The 22,229-nt window shown below is 33.5% G+C and overlaps 1 protein-coding gene across 1 annotated transcript; it reads right to left on the bottom strand.

Moving 5' to 3' along the window:
* Positions 1–2,213: 2,213 nt before the first annotated feature.
* LOC111998911 (uncharacterized) lies at positions 2,214–4,110 on the bottom strand. The gene is made up of 3 exons (XM_024031031.1): positions 4,081–4,110; positions 2,635–3,756; positions 2,214–2,456 (listed from the first exon to the last, which is right to left on the bottom strand). Exons 1-3 carry the CDS (start codon positions 4,108–4,110, stop codon positions 2,214–2,216), a joined length of 1,395 nt encoding a protein of 464 aa, XP_023886799.1.
* Positions 4,111–22,229: the final 18,119 nt, after the last annotated feature.

Below are 22,229 nucleotides of genomic sequence, written 5' to 3'. Positions count from 1 at the left end.
CAAAAAAAAGACATTATTTTATCGTCTATCATTAACAACTTGCTATCTCAATATTTGTAACCTTCAACTAATTCCGACTAGACAAACTTTCCCATCATCAAAGCTTCAAATGATGGCAGGGCCACGAAGGTGAGAGGGGGCAATCCCCCCCAGCCCCCACCAAAAAAAAATCCTTTAAAATATGACTGAATTTAGCACCTAAAAGCTCTAGCAATAAATTAGGAGTAAATTTAGATTAGTTTGCTCTTACCGAAACTTTAGCTATAAAATTGGGATAAATTTAGGTTATTTTACATTTAAGGGAACTTTTAGATGAGTTTACCTCCAAAAGATAAGTGTTACCCACATTCCTATCAAAAGATAAATATAACCTTATAGGGACTACTAATAGAATCTCACCATACCTAATAGAGTATTGACTATAGGTTTTAGTGTTTTGCAACTTATCTTTAACGTATAAGTTACTTTTTGAGATAAGTATATCATGATAACATAAAAATTAATTGACTAATGGAGCTTGTAATTTTTTTCAATAACTGAAATTCAATATATCATATCACAACATTTTAAAATTCAAATAAAATTCCTCTATCATTACACTTCAACTCAAAGTAGTGGATCACATATTTTAAACTTAAAAAATAATTATTAAAAACAAAACACAACACTAATCCATAATTCTTTAGTCCTTCTACTAATCTTTTTCCTCCTCAATTTCTCGATCCTTGCAAAATTTCAAACTCTAGGTTTTTCTGCCCATAAACTCAACTTTTAGATAATTAGAAAAAATATATGGAAAAAAGTTGAATTTTATATTATTTCAAAAGCAATCAAGGTAGTGAGGTGATATATAGAACTTTCAAGATGCATCGCTCTATATTTTTTTTTCTATAGTGTTGTGTTACTTTATGTAATACAACACACCTCCTTGAAAAGGGAGAGTTCTATAAGGCTTAAATCTTCGATCTTGAAGAATGTTAATTTAGAACTACAAGCAGATTTGTGATTTATGTCGACACAGTCATAAGCCATTAAAAAAATGTCTTCAACTTTTCACTTTTATTTTTGGGGCTTCAAGTCTTTTGTTTTTAAACTTGATATAAGTGATATTTTTAGTCATTTTTATACATAAACACACATTAAATTCTATATTTAAATAAATTTATGAACAATAATAATTTATTAATGGATTGTTATTAAACTTGATATTTCTTTAAATGGATTGTTAACTATTGCTTTAAGAGCATCTATTAGCATTTTCCTTTATTAATTTTAATATTTGTTGGTTTTTCAAAGGGATGGTAACCTTGAGCAATGAGATTTTTTTGGATATTGCAAGTTGCAACTGTCTAGTTTGCAACCAAATCCGAATGATATAGTTGGCTAAACTAGTTTTGAGGAGCCTTTTTAGGAGAAACAATCCCTAAACTAGTTTTGAGGAGCCTTTTTAGGAGAAAAACAATCCCTAGAGAATCTGCTAAATTTGAGGAACCTCATCGGTTGGCATTAAAAGCCTTTTTTGGACATATGGCAGATTATTCAGGTGGTTTTTTGCTTTTGTTTATTTATTTATATTTTTTATTATGTTTGTAACCTACACATGAACTTCCTCATGAGTCATGAGCTCATAAATTTTGCTAGTATTTCAAACCTACTTGGGAAAATCCACTTCTTGGGCCCATGACTAAGCTCGAATAGGCCCTACTTTTTACCCTTTATACCACATTCTTTCGTTGAACAACTATTAAAAATACATGGGCTTGGATCATGCAAAAAAATAAGAAAATAAATAGAAATAATAGGGGCTTGGTATGGAGAAAAATGGGCATTAACAAATACAAAACACATTAAAAAAAATATAGAAAAGAAGAAGAAGAAGAAGGAGAAGAAGAAGAAGAAGAAGAAAACCTTATACATCACCTTGGCTGTAATCTACCTGCTTATTTTGGAAGTGAGACTATGGAACAAACTCAAATATACATCACATACAATATATATTCCTGCACTACAGCAGAATTGCTCACCACAAGCAACACAACCATCACTTTAGTATCAAGTATCATTAAATTTAATCTTGCCCAATGCTGTAAACGAGTTCCTATTTTGCTCCACATACGTTTAGGCAGTAAGCAAAATACATATTAGCCAAAACTATTAAATTTCATCTACCTCGTTTGATCTGTCTTGAGAGACCAAGTAATTGCATGGTGCAACTATGGCTTAGTTAGTCCTCCATTTGTTGGATTTTTCTCGAACTTATTTCCACCCCTTGCCTCTTTTAGCTTAGAAACCACTTTCTCAAGCTGGCTAATCCGAGCTTCCAGGTTTGATCCTGGTAACTCAAAAGTACAAGATCTACTGCTTTCTCCTTCATTTCCATTGAGACCTTCTACATTTATATTCCGGGCTCCCTTCTTTACTCTCATTCCAATCTTCCATATCTCCTTTTGATTCTCCTACCAATGGTTCACTTTGCATATCTTTAACAAATTTGGTCAATGGCTCCGTCTTTATAACTTTTCCATCATATGCAGTTGATTGTGATGGAACATGAGATTTAGAGACTAACAAAGGCTTGCCATCCCCGACCATTCTGCTCTCATCTCTTTTACAAGATCTCTATTGTTCCTTCACTGTCAAATTTTCCTCCTGATCAGGGTTCATTGCTTCAAACTGTTTACAATTCGGAGGAGAATGAGGAGGAATAGAATCATTGTCATCTATGATCCTCTCTGTTGAACTCTTTGATGATCTTTTTGAATCATTTGAACTTATTTGATGCTGTGCAACACCCTTAACTGCATCTTGCTCACCCAATTTTGATTGCTTCCACCACTCCAAGTATCGCAATGTAACACCTACCTTGAAGTGTCTAGATGGAATATATAACATTTTGTCATTCATTGGCTCATTGTAACTTCTCCAAGCAATTTCAGGACTCTCATTGTTTCGAATAACAAAGCCTGGCACATCTTGATCCATGCCAAATTGCATTGCTACACGATGCGGTAGGTACTGTTTTATACAGTCTATTCCAACTAACTCACTTGGCCTCAAGCATCGGGCAAATGACTCAAATTCTTCATCCAAGTTGTGATCAACAGGAATCCACTCTTCTTTTTCACTATAAAGCTTAGGATATGACCCATTAACCTTTGCATAGGGTCGCCATTGAAAACTCTCTCTGGCGGAGTCTAAAGCTAACCTCACAAGTTCAAGTTTGGACATTTGTGATGTGTGCATCCTGGAACTAGGCTTCTGCCACAATGTTTCAAATCTCTCCCAAGCCCAATTTCGGACTAATTCAAATGGTGCAGAAAGAGTAATTGCTAGACCATTATCTTTTTCATTGTAAGACTCCAATTCAATTAAGGCAACAATTTTTGCTTTTAACACACTCAAATCTCTATAGATGCTAGCAAGAACAACAGGTGCCAATGCAAGTCTAGTCCCTCTAGCTAGATGAATTGCAATGGGAAAAACAAGTTTCGTAATTGTACCTTTAGAAATCCCAGGAAATACAAATCTTGACAACCATAGTGAAAGAAAGGCCTCATGCTCCAACTCTCTCTCACTCTCCTCCATGAAATGCATCAACCATGGGTATTGACGAGCACTCCTAGCTGCACTACATACGAAATCTTTTCTAGCTTGGATTAGTCTTTCTTCAATTTCCTTCAACTCTGGGGTTTCAAGAGGACTGAAAATAGGGGACCCAAGGAAAAACGAATGTATTAGTCTCACGACACCACTTCTCTGCAAGCACAAGAATCAAGTCTTTGTTTCTTTGTTTTTCACAAGCGGAACCCATTATTGCTTGGTAAATTCCAGATCTTTTCCATGTGGACTCGTGCTTTGAATGCATGTGGTCAACCCAGGTATTCCAGTTTATGAGTGGACACCCGGTGAAATTTACGTTAACTGGAGACTTTCCAGGCTCGGAACTGGTGGTGGTAGAGAAGAAGGAAGGTGAAGGAAGTTGAACTTCAATGGAGGAGGAGGGTATCGAAGGTCTTAGAAAATGGCCATTTCTGAGGGTTGGGTTTCCACAGATGGGGAAACAATGAGCTCTTTTCTGACTTCAATGATGGTCTCAGTTGGTTCCTCCATTGTTGTTGAAGTTCATGAAGACTGATAGCAAGTTGCATGTAGACACGTTTTCGGGGAGGTAGCTAGGTAATTTACTTCTTGTGAATCTCTGCGTGAGAATTGAGAGGGATAGAATAGAAGATAAAGGAAAGTGCACTGTATTTGGGTGGGTGTGTCTACTTGGGAAGTGGGAGTTTAGAACTGTAAACTCTGGTTGTGTAATCATATCATGGAGACTGAAGACTTTTCAGAATCCATTGCATGCTCTCGGGGTATGGTCCAAGAAATGACTTTTTGAGGCAAATAGACAAAACTTATAAATAGCGAATCATATTAATTTAACGTTAGATTTTTTACCTGCTGTGAAAAAGATAATATATATATCCGAAATATGGTATAGTGTTTTAGAATATAGAATTAATAAAAGTAATTTTTAAAATTTTACTTGTCATGGTAGGACTTACCTGCGATAAGAAAGATGAGATATACAAACATGATATGCTGTCTTAGAATATAGAACTAATAAAACTAATTTTTATAGTTTTACTTGTCATTTCAATAATATTTTCAATCATTTTATTAATTTATATCATTTTTTTATTTAGTGAATCTCATAGTAAATTATTCTTAAGAAGTACTTTATCGTGTCTGTTAACATTTTTCATAATAATAAATATATACGAGTAGAGAAATCTTACTCTCACAATTTTTTGTGTTATAATTTTATCACATTAATGTGAAATTAGTAAAAAATTACTCACATGCTACATAAAAAAAAATGACAAAGTTGTGGTTAGAATTATTCCATATGAATTGTTTTGAAAAACGTTTTTTTATTTTTTTTTCAAGTAATCTATAATATTTATTTTACTTAAAAAAATACATTTTTAACTTTTGCCCAACAAGAATACTCTTATCATGCCTCGTAATATAAATAATATTAATAAATTTCCATCTACATTTTACTAAAAAAAACCTATAGCGTATAATAACATTAGCATTGGAAGTGTAAAACCTCCCAAATTGTTGTTTTAGTTGGACTATGCCCAAAACCAAAAACATTCGGGTTAGTATATCTATCTTTTTTTACACATAGCTACAGTAAATGGGTATCAATAGCAATAACTATAGCTGGTTGTTAAGAAAAAAAAATTTATTCTTCCACAGTAATTTTCTCTCTCTTCCTTTAATAAAAAAAAAAAATCACTCTCCTTTCTTTTCTTTGTCTCTCACCTAACACCTCTCTCCTCTCTCCCCTTTCTCATTACTCTTCTTTCTCTCTCATCTCAGCTCAGTCTCTCTTGGCGGCATTGGCAATGGTAGAGGATTGAAGACTAAATGTGACAACAGTTTTGGCTTGAAGATGGGTTGTTTTTGGGTTTTGCTTGTCGTTTTTGATGGGTCGTTTCGGTGCTTTTGTGGTGGTCATGGGTTTGCCATTGTGGGTCATGGGTTGTTTTTGGTTGTCGATCTTGGGTTGGTTTCAAAGTTTTGGTGGTGCTATTTCGGTGGTTGCATTGTGTTTGAATTAGTGGCTGAGGCTTGGGTTTTAATCGTTGCGATTTGTGATTTGGGTGGCTGGTTCGGTGGTTCAATGGTGGTGGTGATTCGATGGTGGTTGGTTATAGTGGAGAGAGAGACAAAGAGGAAGAGATGGAAGAGAGAGAGAAGAGTAGTTTATATTATTTTATTGGGTTGTATGTAAGAATAAAAAATGAGATGTTGAGTATATTGTTAAATAAGTTGGTAAAATACATAAAATAAGTTTTTAGAGTGTAAAATATGTATTTTTTTTTTTTTGAAATTCGGATGTGAATGCTCTAAATGTGTAATTGTATAAGCCTTACTTTTGCAATCAAAAATGGAAAATCACACCCAAAAATAAATTATTAACAAAGGGTTATCACAATAAAGGAGGTTAATTATTATTATTACTATTTTTTTTAATCTCTACGTTAATGAAATTTTTTGCTAGAGGCAAGAAAGAGTATATAGAATATGTATGAAAGAGTATATAGAATATGTATGTGTTTGCCCTCTTGCTTTACCCCCCCCCCCCCCCCCCCCCCCCCCCAAAAAAAAAAAAAAAAAAAAAAAACTCCTCTTAAGGCTGGTCACGTGTAAGGCATTTATTTTATTTTTCCGTTCAATTAAGTAATTAGGGGGAAAAAAAAAGCTCTACCAAAAAAACAAGTCTTCAATGACACTCACAAAGTAATTTTCATTCATTTTGAATGAAAGACGGGTCCTCCAATATTGTGTAATGTAGAGGACAATATATTAACTAACAATTCATATATACAATGTTGTTCAATGTTTTAATTAAACCAATTTTTCTTTAACCGTTTAACATTGAAGGCTATTTGGTCACAATTCAACATTCTAAGGAGTGTACAAGAATATTCATCATATACAGTGGCAAAGTCAGGATTTGAATTAAGAGGGGGGAAATTTGTATATGATATATGCACTTTCATAAAAGTAAAGAAAAGAAAAAGTCAAATATTATAATAGCTAAGTACAGAGGAGTTTTATCAGGGTTTATAATGGATTGTGGCTTTTCAAGTGGTGCACTTTGCTTTCCATGTTGGTATGCAAGACTGCATTTTAATTTGAAGGGAAAGATCAGGGATTTTTTTGCTAAAATACAGTACTTATGTGTAAGGCATGCTAGAGGAGGACTTGTGGTTACTTATTTTTTCACTTAGAAGGTAGAGTTACGTTCTGTTTCAAGACTAAAGGAACATAATGAAGTTTTAGTTGGCTAAATTATCATTAAGTGTGATTGATTAGAGCTTTTGGTTAAATGAAATTCCTGGATAAGGAAGATCTTTGATCTAGATTAGTATTTCTATCAAAAGAAAAAATAAGTTGGGCTTTTTACTAAACATTAGCTATGAAACTAAGGGTTTGTTTTTGGCAGGCAAGGGGGCAGCTGCCCCCCTCGACCCCCCTGCCTCTACCCCTGAGTAGATATATATGTGCCAATGATTTTATTTTATTTCCGCATCTTCTAATTACCCATAGGAGTGATCCCAAGATATTCAATAGGAATTATGAAATTTTTTTTTGAGGGTTAGGAATTTTAAACCTAATCTCATGAATCTTTCTACACACCCCCCCCCCCCTCCCAAAAAAAAAAAAAATGAAGACGTCATGGATCTATAATCATTATAGTTTTCGGCAATCAGAGGAAGCATACACTGTAATTAAGCCAAAATTACTTCAAATAAAATGCATCAATGATAGTCAATCGAAGATTTGCTTGTCTTATTTAATTTTATAGAAAAGTTTCACCATTTTCAACGCAACAAAGGGAAATGGACATTAATTCTCATGCAAAACTGCACTTAGAATTTCATTCCAAGTATCAGGAACACGAGCAAGACACCAATGGCTACAGTCCACAGAGATGCACTGCCTCCATAACCACAGGATGACCATCTTTCCTTAGTTGTGTAAGCAACATAATGTCAAGCAAATCGACAAGCTTCGCAGCAATACGCAGTACGTTTTTTTACCACGGCTTCTCCTGGAGTACTAGTACTGCTACTGGGACCTGGAAATGTTGCTCCAAACACTTGTGTTTGTCCTTTGCAATTTTTTGCATTCAGGTCCAATTCTTTGTCACTGAGGATAGGAAATTAAAATAGAAAATGAGTATTACATTAATTGATTATTGAAAATCCGTAATGATAGAGATACATTATTTTTCATAACTTAATGAAGTGACAAGTTATTACATTCGCTTGCCTAATTTCTAAATAATTTTATATAAAGTATCATAATTTTATTTTATTTTTTCTTTCCCATCATGGACATATGCATCTCAAGAATTCTGATCCGGGTAGAGTAGGATTTACAACTTGAACTAAGAGGTTTGATGATTTATACAATTCGTGTGTATATAATTGAAGTCTTTGACTTTGTGTTAACTTTTTCTAATGTTTAATAAACACATTATAAGCTCTATTATATATATATATATATATTCTAATTGATTTTAAATTTTTTACGAAAATCTATAAAGCTGCATATATTTACACCGCACCATGTTTTCATTAAATAGTAGAATATGTAGTTTCATATAAAATTAGTATGTAAATAACTATTAATAATTACCATAATTATCAAATTATATATTTTAAAAAATATAAAAAAAATAACATTTTGTCAATTTTTCCGTACATTGCATGACTCATTGGTTACATTTTTATTCATAAATGTGGTATCTAATATTTTCAAATGAAAAGAACTTACTAATAATGAACAGCAGAAACTCCTTGGTAGAAAACTTGTGTGTTCAAAGGATTAATGTTGGCGTAGATCCATTTAGCCCAAGTACTTAACCCAATCTTGTAAGCTTGCGTTCGATTCATCTCTTTGAAAATTTTTTGGCCAACTTGGAAGTAATCCCATCTGAAATATGTAAGATTAACAAATTAGCTCAGGTCTTATATATTAGTGATCCATATAAGTTGCAAATTTTCTATGTTAGTCTAAGTATAATTCATACGTTTGAGCGCGCCCAGAGTGAGTCCACCAGTGATTGGTATTGAAGTTCAGCACGTCAGCTATTTTCCATAGGTTGCCAGTACTGAGGGAATCAAGCTTTAGAACTCTACCTATTTTTGTATCAACCAGGTCGACTAGGAATTCATTTCTCAAAAACATAACTGATACCCCATATTCCTATAAAACAAAGCAATGCCCAGGGGAGAGAATACATCATATCAAAATAATTGTGATAAAAAAAAAAAACATTAAAAAAAACATGAGACTAAAAATTAACAAATCCATATATAAACTCAAATGGTGCTACCACATCAATAAAACAAGCCATCAACCACTTCTAGGAGTGTTATAAACTCGTTCTCGACCATTAGTACCTTAAGATCCTCGATGTCACCCTTTACATTTTCTACTCTCTCTCTCTCTCTCTCTCTCTCTCAGATTAAGTTTGAAAATAAAATGAATTTTTTGATAAATTTTATTAATTATTTTGTTTTCTTAACTACACGTAAATTAAACTTTGGGATTGACATATATATCTTTTCAAAAAAGATCCAATTGATTCATTAATATTAGTTATATAATAAATAATTTTTTTTAAATGGAATTTAATTTTGAGTATGCATTTGGTAACCCGACCCTCTAGCCACACTCGACCAAATTTGAACTGACTACTCTGGCAGTTAGCAGTGGGTCCTCACCCTTAGAATCTGACTTTGGCAGGTCAGTTGACTGGTTTACTCCTCCAAAACTTGAGCCAATTGTAAAAACCAATAAATCTGGCAAATTTTAAGCGTTTTCCAGTGAGAGATCAGTGTAGATCCAGCATATCCGATGATATTTCCATCGGATCTGATGAGATCTTCGCTAGATCTAGTGGTAATCTCACCAAATCTGGCAAGATCTCGCCTAACCTAGGCTATTTTTTCTTGGCTTCGCCGTTGCCAGTTTCAACCGAATCAAATGGCACCCGACATGTGATTATTTGGGTGTTGTTTTGGTGAGTAGAAGTAGAACTTAATGCTAAGTAATTTTGATAAAGCATTGATATAATTATGTCTTTGTTTTGTTTTTGTGTTTGTGTTTGGGTCTGCATGAACTATGATTTTTATCCCTTTTTATTAGGCAACACTAATTGTTTTTCTAAATTAAAAGTAACTTGGATATATCATTAGCTAAATAATATGACTTTTATTTGATTTGTAAAACATGAAAAATCTAACTACAATATTTGAATCTTTGATTTTGAGTATTTACTGCATAATAAGTTATAAATGATTTTATGATTAAAAAGAATGTCAAATTCTTTTTAATTGATTATAAAAATTGAAATGTATTAAGAAATAATGATTTTGTGTTTTTCCTTTTCTTTCTTTCTTTTTTGTTTTTTAATATAAATTTTGTGTTAGCATTGAATAGATGTTAGTTTTACTTTTTTATTTATTAATTTAATTTTGAATTTTTAGTATATTTCTCATTCTTGACTAATGAAATCTTGAGTCTGTCTCTGCTGGATTTAGTATTCTTTAATTTTTTTTTTTTTACCAAATTGGAGCATATTAAAAATGAAATACCATTTAGAAAATTTTGCAAAAGCTTACCATGCAGAAAGGATATTGTGTAATCTTGATTCTGTCTCTGCTGGATTTAGTGTTCTTTAATTTTGTTTTACCAAATTGGAGCATATTGAAAATAAAATACCATTTAGAAAAATTTTGCAAAAGCCTACCAGAAAGGACACTGTGTAGAGTTGACTCTCAGTGTTGTAGGTGTAATTAGAGTTTGGTGCTGCAGTATAAAGCTTGCACGTCAAAGACTGCCACATATTGTAACTTAAGGAGTCCCCCACAAACATGATCTTTTTGCCTCTTTGCCTCATCAAGAATTCACGAGCATCAAAACTATACCACAATAACGTGAAAACAATGTTTAGCTAGTCCATGTGTGCACTTGCAAAGCTCTAATAATAAGTATAGAGTATAACATTTTTACTGTAAACGTTCAAATAGCACAGGTTGATTACGTAAACTGAACAAAATAGAAGAATATCTATACAATCGTTTACCTTGGGATGAGACAACTATTGGGCTTCCATATGTATTTCAGATATTCCATATCTGCAGGTCTACCATTCTTCTGGCGATTAAAATCGTTTTTTGTGAATGGACAACGAGCTGCATCATAGAGCGGGTAATGATTGTCAACAACCCAACTCCCTTGAAAATAATTGCAGCTAGAACATATTTTTTTTCCATGCTGGCCTATGTTTCCTAAATGATCACTATGCACTTTGTAGGACATGGTTACCACTAGCAAGATAAGAGCAATAATCTGAAAAGAACCAAACCCCAAAGTCATTTGAGAATGTTGGAATTGTGAATAGATCAGTAGATCAATACCATATTTATAGGGATTGTGAGGAAGGGACTTCCCCAAGGGGGGGTTGGGTGTTCATTTTTACTTTAAGCCAATTAGTCAAGGACTTAAATTTCATTTACAAATCACATCTCAAAAAAGAGAAAAAAATATTCATAAAATGTGATATGGCGTGTTTGATTAGTTGAGTACTATGAATAATGATATGCATTTTGGCCAAGGTGGTCAATTCAATCAATGTGGTCAAAAGCACCAAGGTTGCGCTTGGATACTTAAATTTGGATTCAGATTTAGATTTTAAATCAATAATTTTGATTTAAAATTCCATGGAATTAGATGTTACTACATTTCAAATCCAAGGATTTCAAAGTTTAAAATCCTTGAAAATTTTGGTCAAATCCAAATCCACATGTTGAAAATCGCGCTAGCCGAACGCACCATTGGATATTGCCCAGATTTTAATTAAATTGAGCCATTAAAATCTTGTAAGTTGTGGCTTAAAGAAGTTGCCATAGCGGACAATATTCGTATCTGATACATATCAAGATTTGTTTTTTTGGGGTTTTCTGTATTTTTTATTTGGTCAAAAATATTTTTCTTGTGAGCATAGTTAGTAATGTACAAGACAGAATATGTACGGTATAAATAAACAACTTTGTAAAAATAAAGCATAAAAAACGGAAATGAAAAATAACATAAATAGACATACATACAGCGGTACATACGACGGTACAGATATATTACGAATTTGAACAAAATATTAGTGACTAAAAACGATTAAATATGTTAAATTATTACTTTTATTAAATTTAAATTTAGTAGCATACTTATATTATCTTAATATAATTTCATAAGAGAATTTATTAAATTTAGCATATATTCATCAAATTTTAGTTGTGTTTTTAAGAAAAATAAATAACAATAGTGAATGAAAGAAATAATATTTAATATATTATTTCATGCACTTAATTACTTAGAAAAAAAATAATATTTATTGTCTTGTGTTATTAAAAAAAAGATCTTAATAGATGAAAATAAAATTGCAAGATTATAATAAAAACATGAAAATGATATCTAAATAATAAAACATGAAACTAAAAATATTAATTTTGATAATTTATTTGTTATATATAATGACACGTCTTAACAAAATAAATAATTATATCCTCAATAAAAGTATTGAAATTCAATTAAGTTAGAGTATTTTTGTACAAGTATAATACAACAAACGTTGAGTATGTGTTTAATTATTAAAAAAAACGTTAAAAAACAAATTTATGGTAATATTTAAAAAAAATACACTTTACCAAAAAAAAAAGTTTAAAAAAATACGTACATATGTGTAACGTACGGTGTACTACACATACTTTACTAACTATGCTTGTGAGTGTAGACTAGGGAGTTGAGATTAGATTCCATTGCATCCACTCAACATATATATACAGTAATTTTTTTATAAGAATATATACAATAAACTTATAAAAAAAGAAGAAGAATATAGGAGTATACAATAAATACAGGGACATAACAAAAATTCATAATAATTTTACAATATTTTTAAATTAGCCTATCACCTCATACATAAGCCCATCATAATCTGCAAATCATATTATTTTAATGATCTATACATGAGATGGTAGGCTAAATTGAGAATGTTGTTAAATAATTTTTACTTTACAAACAGTTCTTGCTCAATGTGCAGTGGTGGCGCCAAGTTAAGGGCAAAGTGTCCCAAGACTACCCTGATTTGAAAAAAAAAAATTATATATAATAAATTTTTTTTTATTTGAATACCCTTTAAAAAATTTTTGGGAACACCTTCAATTTTTTTTATGCTAATAAAATTAAATTTTGCTCAATTATTTGTTCTACTTTCAAGCAAAAAGAAAAACCCAATTTTTTTTTTTTAACTAAAATCTTAAAAAAAAAAAAAAAAACTTAGCAAGCCCAACCCAAGTAAGAAAAAGCCCAACATCAATCCTAATAAAAAAAAAAAAAAAAAAAAAAAACACCAGTACGCGTCCTCTGAATGTTCAAAATCATCAAATGGTAAAGCAAATTAGCAAAACTGAAATTAGAACTGAACTCCTAAAATAAGCGAAAAAAAACGCCATCAACGACCAAGCTCTAAGCACATTGGCACGATGGCGCCTTCGCCTGGATTGCCTCAAACTCGAGCAACAGAGCACATTAGGCCTCAAACTCGAGCAACAGCGATGGCGAGATCAGAGATCGGATCAGAGATTGCTTGGCTTGCCTCATTGCCTCGACCCTCGTCCCTCGATTCCTCGCCTTACATCTTTGGGCTTTGCTAATTGCTATGCTCTAGTCTGAGAGTGACTCAGTGAGAGCAGAACTCTCTCTTTCTTTCTTTTTGAACTGAAATGAGATTCTCTTTATCTCTCTATTTCTCTATGTCTAAATGTCTAATTGCCTTTACTTTATAACTTTATTTGACATTTTGACTTTATTGGTTTGTGAGTTTGTCGTTTTGTGTATTGTGAATTTTGTGTGTTGTGAATGTTTTATATGTTTAATATTTTATGGAATGTTGATTGGCTCTTGTGACTCTTGTCTGTTGAGTGGGCAGTGGATGGGGGCCATGGGGCCGTGGGGTGGGATATTTGAATTGGGGAAGTGGACAGATAGAGGCAGAAAAGGCTGAAGGCATGCAGAGGCAGTATAAAAGACAAAAAATTAAATTATGTTAGGCACTATATAGTGAGTTGAGCTGTGGATAATGCGCATGGAGTGTGTGCTAATGCACAGTGGGGTGTGTGCTAGATTGCTAGTAGTCGGTAAAGAAAAATAATGAAGCAACTAAACAACAATAATTAATAATTTAATTAACCAATCTATATATTACTAAAAGCTGAAGTGTAGCGTTTAATGCTGCTGCTCTCACGTTGCGCCACATCAGTTGCCACGTCATTTTTTATTATTTTATAATATAATTTGTCTTACAATTTTAAAATGGTTTTTACAATTTTCAGCCTTATAAATGTAGCCCACTACTTATTTATTTACTTCCACTATCACCCTATAATAAATCCAGCCCACTACTTCCTTATTTACTTCCACTATCACCCTATAATAAATCTGTATAATTAATTCAGCCCACCTTTTATTTATTTAGTTCCACTATCAAACTCAACCCAAAGTCTTTTCAGTTCAGTTTTAAAGTTTTGTGTGAGCCTTTTTAGCTTAAAAAAAAAAAAACAAACAAACAAACGTTGAAGCCTTTCAAGCTTTAGGATTTTTTTTTTTCAATTTTTTATAATTTTTTTAACATTTATTTTTTTAATATTACACTTCTTCAACCTTTCTCTCTCCCTTATCATTTCATCTACCCACTACTTCTTCAATCTTTCTCCCTCCCTTACCTTTTCATCTCTCCACTACCCTTTACATTAATATCATTATTCCTCTTTCCCTTCAACTTCTTTTATTTTTGTCTCTTCTTATTCACACCCTCTTACTATAAATTTGTCACTATCTCTTCTATTCTATGCATAGTTTTCCCTCACCAAAAAAAAAAAAAAGTTTCCCTCTCTCGCCCTCTCTCTCTCTCTCTCTCTCTCTCTCTCTCTCTAAATTTTTTGGTGGATTTTATTTTTTATTTTCTTGCATCTCTACTTTAGGTTGATAATTTTTTATATTCTTTAAAACTCTATTTTGGGTTAGTGCGATTTAGTTTTTTTTTTTTTTTTTTTAATTTTTTATTCTCTTTTATTGTTAAATGTTATCTTATTGTGTTCTAAAGAATTAAATATAGCATATAAAAATATAATATTATTCTATTACATAGCATGATTTGGATAATTTGCTATTTATTCTGTTACATAGCATGATTTTTTATAGTGCTCAATTTAGATGTTAAACTATGAGACTTTACTAATTTTTGTTTATTTTCTAATCCTTTGTGGTGGGCAAAGTACTCTATAATGCCATTTATTTAAAGAAAAGCAAAGGTTAGCCAAACGAAAATAATTGAGTAGGTGACAAATTTTAACTTTTGCAATTTTATTTTAATTATTATTATTTTATAACAATGCATGTATAGAAATTTAATTCTTAGATTTTGCTAATAATTGTTTATTTGATAATATGTTTTGGGTAGCCAAAATTATAATTTCTACAAAGAAAATAACCTTAATAGATTATCAAAAACAAAATTTTATCCTAATATTGGTTCAATTAATCATTTTTAAGTTTTATTAATTTTTTTAAGTTTAAGTTTTTTTTGGTGTTTGGATTGTTTCTATATTACATTTATGATTGTTCCTATAATAAATAAAAATATAATTATGAAATAAATTACTCATTATTAGATTAGTTTAAATTGTAAAAAAAAAAAATAATAATAATAATAAAATCACCATAAAAATAATTATCACGCGCAACGCGCGAGTTCGCGGCTAGTACATTATAAAAGATAAATAAATTAAATTATGTTAGGCAGTGGGTTGAGCCGTGAATAATGCACAGTGAGTTGTGTAATTTATACTTCTTAAAAAATACTCTAAAAAAAATTTCTAGAGATGCCACTGTCAATGTCACCAAGAAAAAGAGTCATTCGCGCATGCTATTTGGACGTGTGTGCCGCAAACTGTGTGTGGACAGCTGGTACAGAGAAGGTATAAAAATGAGTCTAGAACCTAGTGACTACTCCGCAGCAAGAAATGGAGAAGAATAGACATGGGGGACTGCATATTTCATATGGCTCCAATGGAATCGGCTGATCTTTGTTAATGTTCTGGACAATCCATACTTTGTGGCAAAATGAGCATTGAAGTTCTTTCATGATTACCAGATAGCTCAGCTTCCCCAAGTAGCCCTAGTGCTTCAGTCACCACACCAGACGAGTGAGGAACGACGTGGAAGCTACTGCCAAAAACTGTCTATCAGATTAACTGGGAAGTGAACAAGTGGTGCAGGGAAAGGACAGATTCAATGCTGGACTGGGATAATAATTTGAAACCGTATGGGGCAATTAGAACTGTAGAAGTAGCCATGGGCAAAGAGAGTGTATCTAATCTAAAAGACACAAACTGTGTGGTGACAAGGCGGCAAGGGCTCTATGTTTTGAAATTTTTTACTTCAATACTCTAATACCCTCTATTACAAGGTGAGTTCCACCTCATGACAGAGTGATTTTTTTGTAATTGACATTATCAGTTTGCATATCTTTCTTGGCAATCAAAGCGAAAATAACAATTAACATAAGAATGTTCCAAGTAATTTCTTGGGTTTTGGGAAAATTTCTATTGACACTTCCAGCAAAGTTCGAAATTCTCAAACAGAGAGCTAGATAGAAAATGGCATGAGAAGTGGTAATTACAGAAATTAGTTGCTCAACTTACCAAATTACAAGATGGAAGAATTATAAAAATAGGCAAAAAAAGAAAAAAGAAAAAAGAAAAATAGATGCATAAAACAAAACAGGCAGCTAAAAAATTTCTACAGACTCTCAATTTAAACAATGAGACACATCATTTGGGTAGAAGCATAGCATAAAATATACATGCTCAAATTAATTACAGAACATAAGCAGTTAAATAATTTATAGTCGTAACTTCTTTACACAACTTTGGCACCAAATGAAGCACAAATGCATTCCATTCTTGAAGAAATGTTGTACCAGCTGCAGCAGTCTTTATTCTCCATTCATATATGTTTCCTTCCCCTCCTCTTTGCAAGTCAAATACAGGAAAGATATATTCTTTTTTTCACTCCCTAAATTTAAAATCACCTATGGAAAATCAGTTTGTTTTATCTTTGCTTACCATTTCGACTTTTTTGCCCTTATTCTTTCTCTTTCCTCCCTAAGGTACAACCAAACACAGTGTGTGAAATTCATGAATATGACCATATAAAACCACTACCCCTTAAGGCCTTATCCATTATAGTGGGTTTTGGAGGCCTCAAATCACAACCTTCAGTTAAAATTTAGCATAGTTGAACATAAGAACATAACCTCCCTACAGTTTAAAAAGTAACTCAGCTTTAGTTGTAGTACTTAACCAATGAGTTTCATACAATTTAGTGGGTCTATACACACAACATTATGAAAATTTTGGAAAAATTAGACAGTTGTGAATGCACTAGCTTGTCACATAGTTTCATTGATGTCTTACAGGACCTAATCACAATTAGCATTTTAATAGACACGTCGCTTGTACTTCTACGGTTTCATGGGCTATTAACATTCTGGTCTGCAATCTGGGATTGCCTTTAAAGTTTCACAACCTTTTGAAGCATCACTCCAGATTCTACTCCATGTTTCCAAGATATCTTCGTGTAGCAAGAGCAATAACTTGGTTCTCTCCCTTCAACTTACAAATGTCAAAAGGAGCAGGATACGGTACTCCTATTAAAATTGAACCAGCTAAATAGTAGCTTTTGTTAAGTCATTGGGACACATAACAAAACAAATGATGACGGGATCAAGTAATTCAAAGAAGGAAACTAATCATAGCATGAATAATTTATCAAGTTTTACTCTTGAATTACAAGCTGCCATAGTAATTTATCAACTTATTCTCAACTTATTCCTGAGAGAAATAGAATCTAATATTTCCTTAATAATATCAATGAGCTCCCATAGTAGCTTCTAAAATAGCTGCATTCACAAGATATTATAGGGCAAGAGAAGACAAATTTTTCAAGAGCCACTAAATATAGAAGTCAAATATTTCTGTATTGTAATATAATTCTCATCTTATACATAGGGGCTACATTCAATCAAATCTGACTAGTTCACCAGACTACCACTAATGTTATAAACAAAGCACCATCAATTCATATTTTGAGTTTTGTCAAATTTAAGCTCGCCAAAGCTGTAGATCAGTTCAAAAGTTGTTCAAAATATTGTTAGGCTGTTAATTTAACAAAATAACATATTAGGAAAAAAAAAAAAAATTCAGAATTCACCTACCTCGCCTGATATGTATTAGTTTGTGTTGAGACCAAACTGTAACCAGATGCTGCACTATAGGCCAGAGAGTCCTTCTTTGGTTTGGATTTTTCTCAAACTTGTAGCCAAACTTTGTTGCTTTTAACTCGTTCAGCAGTCACTTTCTCAAGCTTGTGTATCCGTGCTTCAATTTCCAACCCTGGCATCTCAAATGCACAAGATCTACTCCTTTCACCTTCATTAACATTGATGCCTTCCATAGAGAGTGCTTCACACTCTTCCTTCCTCTCAGTTGCATCTTCCATAGATCCTTCTGCATTCACTATCACAACTTCACCATGCATAATTTTCCCAGCAGCTTCCATTAGAGACTCAATCATTCTATCTTTTCCATTATCTGTAGTTAATGATGATAAGACATGAGATGTAGCATCTGATAGAGGTTTTCCATCACCCGAAATTCTGTTCACAACTCCTTTATTAATGTTACAAGATCTCAATAGCTCCTTCACTGTTAATTTATCTTCCTCATCAGAGTCCTCTATATTAACTCTAATACATTTGGGAGGGAAACCAGGAGGAACAGAGGCATTGTTGCCACTCATACACCTTTTTGAACTCTTTGATGATTGTCTTGAACTATTTGAATCTCTTTCACAATCTGCAACACCCTTTGCTACATCTTTCTTCCACAATTTTCTAACAGGGCCATTATCAGAAGTGGAAGATGAAAGACATTCAAAATGACTGAACGAATTCCCAGCTTCACCATGCTGTTTTCCCTGGCTATTCGTAAACTTCTTACGCTTGTCAGTAAATTTCATCCTTTCTGCAATGGTTAGCCCATCTTCATCATTACAATTCTCCACTCCCACCCAATTAAACTTGGGAGAAAAACCAGGAGTAATGTGAAGATCCGATAGAGGTTTTCCATTACCCGAAATTCCATTCCCAACTCCACTATTAATGTCACAAGATCTCAATAGTTCCTTCACAGTTAATTTATCTTCCTCATCAGAGTCTTCTATACGAACCCTATTACATTTAGGAGGGAAACCAGAAGGAACAGAGGCATCGTTGCCACTCATATGCCCTTTTGAATTCTTTGATGATTGTTTTGAACAATTTGAATCTCTGACAATCTGCAACACCCTTTGCTACATCTTTCTTCCACAATTTTCTAAAAGGCCCATAATCAGAAGTAGAAGATGAAAGACATTTACAATGACTGAATGAATTCCCAGCTTCACCATGCTGTTTTCCCTGGCTATTCGCAAATTTTTTGCGCTTGTCAGTAAATTTCATCCATTCTGCAATGGTTGGCCCATCTTCATCATTACAATTCTCCACTCCCACCCAATTAAACTTGGGAGAAAAACCAGGAGTAATGTGAAGATCCGATAGAGGTTTTCCATTACCCGAAATTCCATTCCCAACTCCACTATTAATGTCACAAGATCTCAACAGTTCCTTCACAGTTAATTTATCTTCCTCATCAGAGTCTTCTATATGAACCCAATTACATTTAGGAGGGAAACCAGGAGGAACAGAGGCATCGTTGCCACTCATATGCCCTTTGGAATTCTTTGATGATTGTTTTGAACAATTTGAATCTCTCTGACAAGCTGCAACACCCTTTGCTACATCTTTCTTCCACAATTTTCTAAAAGGCCCATAATCAGAAGTAGAAGATGAAAGGCATTTACAATGACTGAATGAATTCCCAGCTTCACCATGCTGTTTTCCCTGGCTATTTGCAATTTTTTTGCGCTTGTCAGTAAATTTCATCCTTTCTGCAATGGTTAGCCCATCTTCATCATTACAATTCTCCATACCCACCCTATTAAACTTGGGAGAAAAACCAGGAATAACGTGAAGATCGTTAAATTTCCTCTTTCCTTTCAACTTCTTAGGTTGTTTATTTGAACTCTTTGAAGGTCTTTTTAAACCCCTTGGTTCTCTTTGTTGTTGCACAGCTCCATTACTTGCATCATTCTGACCAAGAATTGATTGCTTCCACCTCTCCAAGTACCTGACAGTAACATCTGCCTCAAAAAGCCGGGGTGGAACATATAATTTCATATTACATGCCGGCTTACTATAATGATTCCAAGCAATCTCTGGAGTCCCATCTAATTGAGGAACACAAACCGGAAGGTCTTGATCCATTCCAAATTGCATTGCTACTCTATGTGGAAGGTACTGTTCTGTACAACCAAGCCCAACTAGCTCAGCCACCCGTAAGCATCTAGCAAATGACTGCAATTCCTCATCCAAACCAGGACCAACTGATATGTACTTTTCCTTTTCTGCATAGAGCTTATGAAATTTGCAGTCATTAACAGTCAAGGTATAAGGACGCCATTGGAAACTCTCTGCAGCCGAGTCTAAAGCCAACCTCACATTCTCAACTTCGTGGCTAATTACTTTGTTCCATCTAGCTATTCTCGGCTCACCATAATTGATAACATTTGGGTTTGGCCGCAACTCTAAAAATCTCTCCCAAGCCCAAATCTGAACTAAATGAAACGGTGAAAAAATGGTAAGTTGTAAAACACCATCTTCATCATCCTTACAAGGCACTAATTTAGCTGAAGCAATCATTTTTTCTTTGAACAAACTCAAGTCTCTATAAATGCTGGCAAGAACTGCGGGCGCCAGTGCAATTCTTGTCCCTCTAGCTAGTTGAATTGCAATAGGAAAAAGATGCTTACTAATTGAGTCACTAGTGGTTATGAATACGTACCTTGACAACCAACAGGCGAGAAATGCTTCGTGCTCGACTTCACTCCCACTATCCATGAATTTCTTCATCCATAAGGCTTTGTCAGCCTTCTTTCTTATAGTTCTTGCAATCTCTATCCTTGCTTCTTCCAGTCTCTCTTCTGTCTCCTTCAGTTCTTTACAGTCAACAGAGCATAAAACAGAGTCGCCCAAAACAGAATAACCTCCCAAAACCATTGTATCTTCCAATGTGATTGTTACTTCACCCCAGGGAAATATGAATGTATTGGTCTCAGAACACCATTTCTCTGCAACCCCAAATACTAAATCATTGTCTCTGACTATTTCGTACGTGGAACTCAAGACTGCTTCGTATATGCCAGCTTTCTTCCATGTAGTTTCGTGCAAAGTAGCCATCTTTTCCACCCATGTTTTCCAATTATCTCGTGGGTATCGCCACCCCCAGAATGAGACTCTCAAAGGTAGCTTTTTGTGCGGCTCAATATATGGTGGAATGGAAGAGGGAGGGAATGGTGGGAGGTTAAAGACTGGACCTTTGATAGTGGGTGTGAGAAAATGGGCAATTCTGAGAGTTGGGTTTCCACCCGTTGATGAAACCATGAGCTCTTCTCTGATTTCAACAATGGTGTCTGATGGGTCGTCCATCTTTGTAGAACAAGAAAGAGAGAGCTGAGAAGGGACTGAAGGGGAAGGTAGCAACTCCTAGTTATTTTCTTTGCACACAAAAAGAGAGAGGAACTGAAGGGGTTGTGTAATGTGTTCAGTGTTCGCTGCTCACCGGTGCAGCAAAGAAAAAGTGTGATCATATCATTTTAGTCTTTCAGTTGGGCTTTTCGCTTACCAATTAAAGAAAGGGGGAAAAAAAGAGGAGAAAAAATTGTTTTTATATACATAAGGCTGTATAGTAATAAATGTGATATTGATTCGATATTAATTTATGCATGAGTAAAATAAAATCCGCCCCACTTATCCAAGATCTTTAAAGATGTATTTTTGTTAGAAATAAAGTCTACTTGGTAAAAGTTAAATGGGTGATGTATATCCAAAATTCACTCCATTTGAACTGTCAAGGTAACTCATTGGATCATTATGATTAACAAAGTTCATTTCAATTCTTCTTCCTTTTTCTTTTATGAAAACTTGGTACAAATCTACCAAATGTTTAGGTGTATAATAGGTACATGACCAAATGATCTTTCATAAAATACCTATAACACTTATTTTCATAGTCTTTTGATGGTTTATTCTGTTAATCCTTATCATTTTCTTGTCTTATTTCATTTTGATTTTCTGATGGTAAGGTGTCTTGTGCCCTTTCGAAGAATTATGAGTAGGACTCTATTTATATTGATTGTTCCTACCACATCCACATCCACATCCACAACCATTATTTCCTCCATGATTATCAAATGAGTTTTCATTCGCTTCAGGGAATGGGGTAGAACTAGTCAAGTGAGATTGGTGGTTTTTCAATGAAAGTTCATTATTTTTTCAACCACTATAAGAAAATATATTAGTTCAGGATACTTTATGAATTTATACTCTTGATATTGCTGCCATAGCCTATAGGAGCACATTCGAGGCATGAAAT

This window comes from Quercus suber, unplaced genomic scaffold (assembly GCF_002906115.3).
Source record: "Quercus suber isolate HL8 unplaced genomic scaffold, Cork oak 2.0 scaffold_171, whole genome shotgun sequence".
Lineage (NCBI taxonomy): Eukaryota > Viridiplantae > Streptophyta > Magnoliopsida > Fagales > Fagaceae > Quercus > Quercus suber.
The sequence above is the reverse complement of the archived record's forward strand: the minus strand, read 5'-3'. Positions and strand labels throughout refer to the sequence as shown.

Bases quoted from the DNA above. Each gene is read 5' to 3' on its own strand.
- LOC111998911 (XM_024031031.1), bottom strand. From the start codon at position 4,110: ATGGAGGAACCAACTGAGACCATCATTGAA. The intron at 3,757-4,080 runs GTCAGAAAAGAG...TTGTGCTTGCAG, and splicing joins CAACTGAGACCATCATTGAA to AGAAGTGGTGTCGTGAGACT. The intron at 2,457-2,634 runs GTGAAGGAACAA...AACCATTGGTAG, and splicing joins ATCAGGAGGAAAATTTGACA to GAGAATCAAAAGGAGATATG.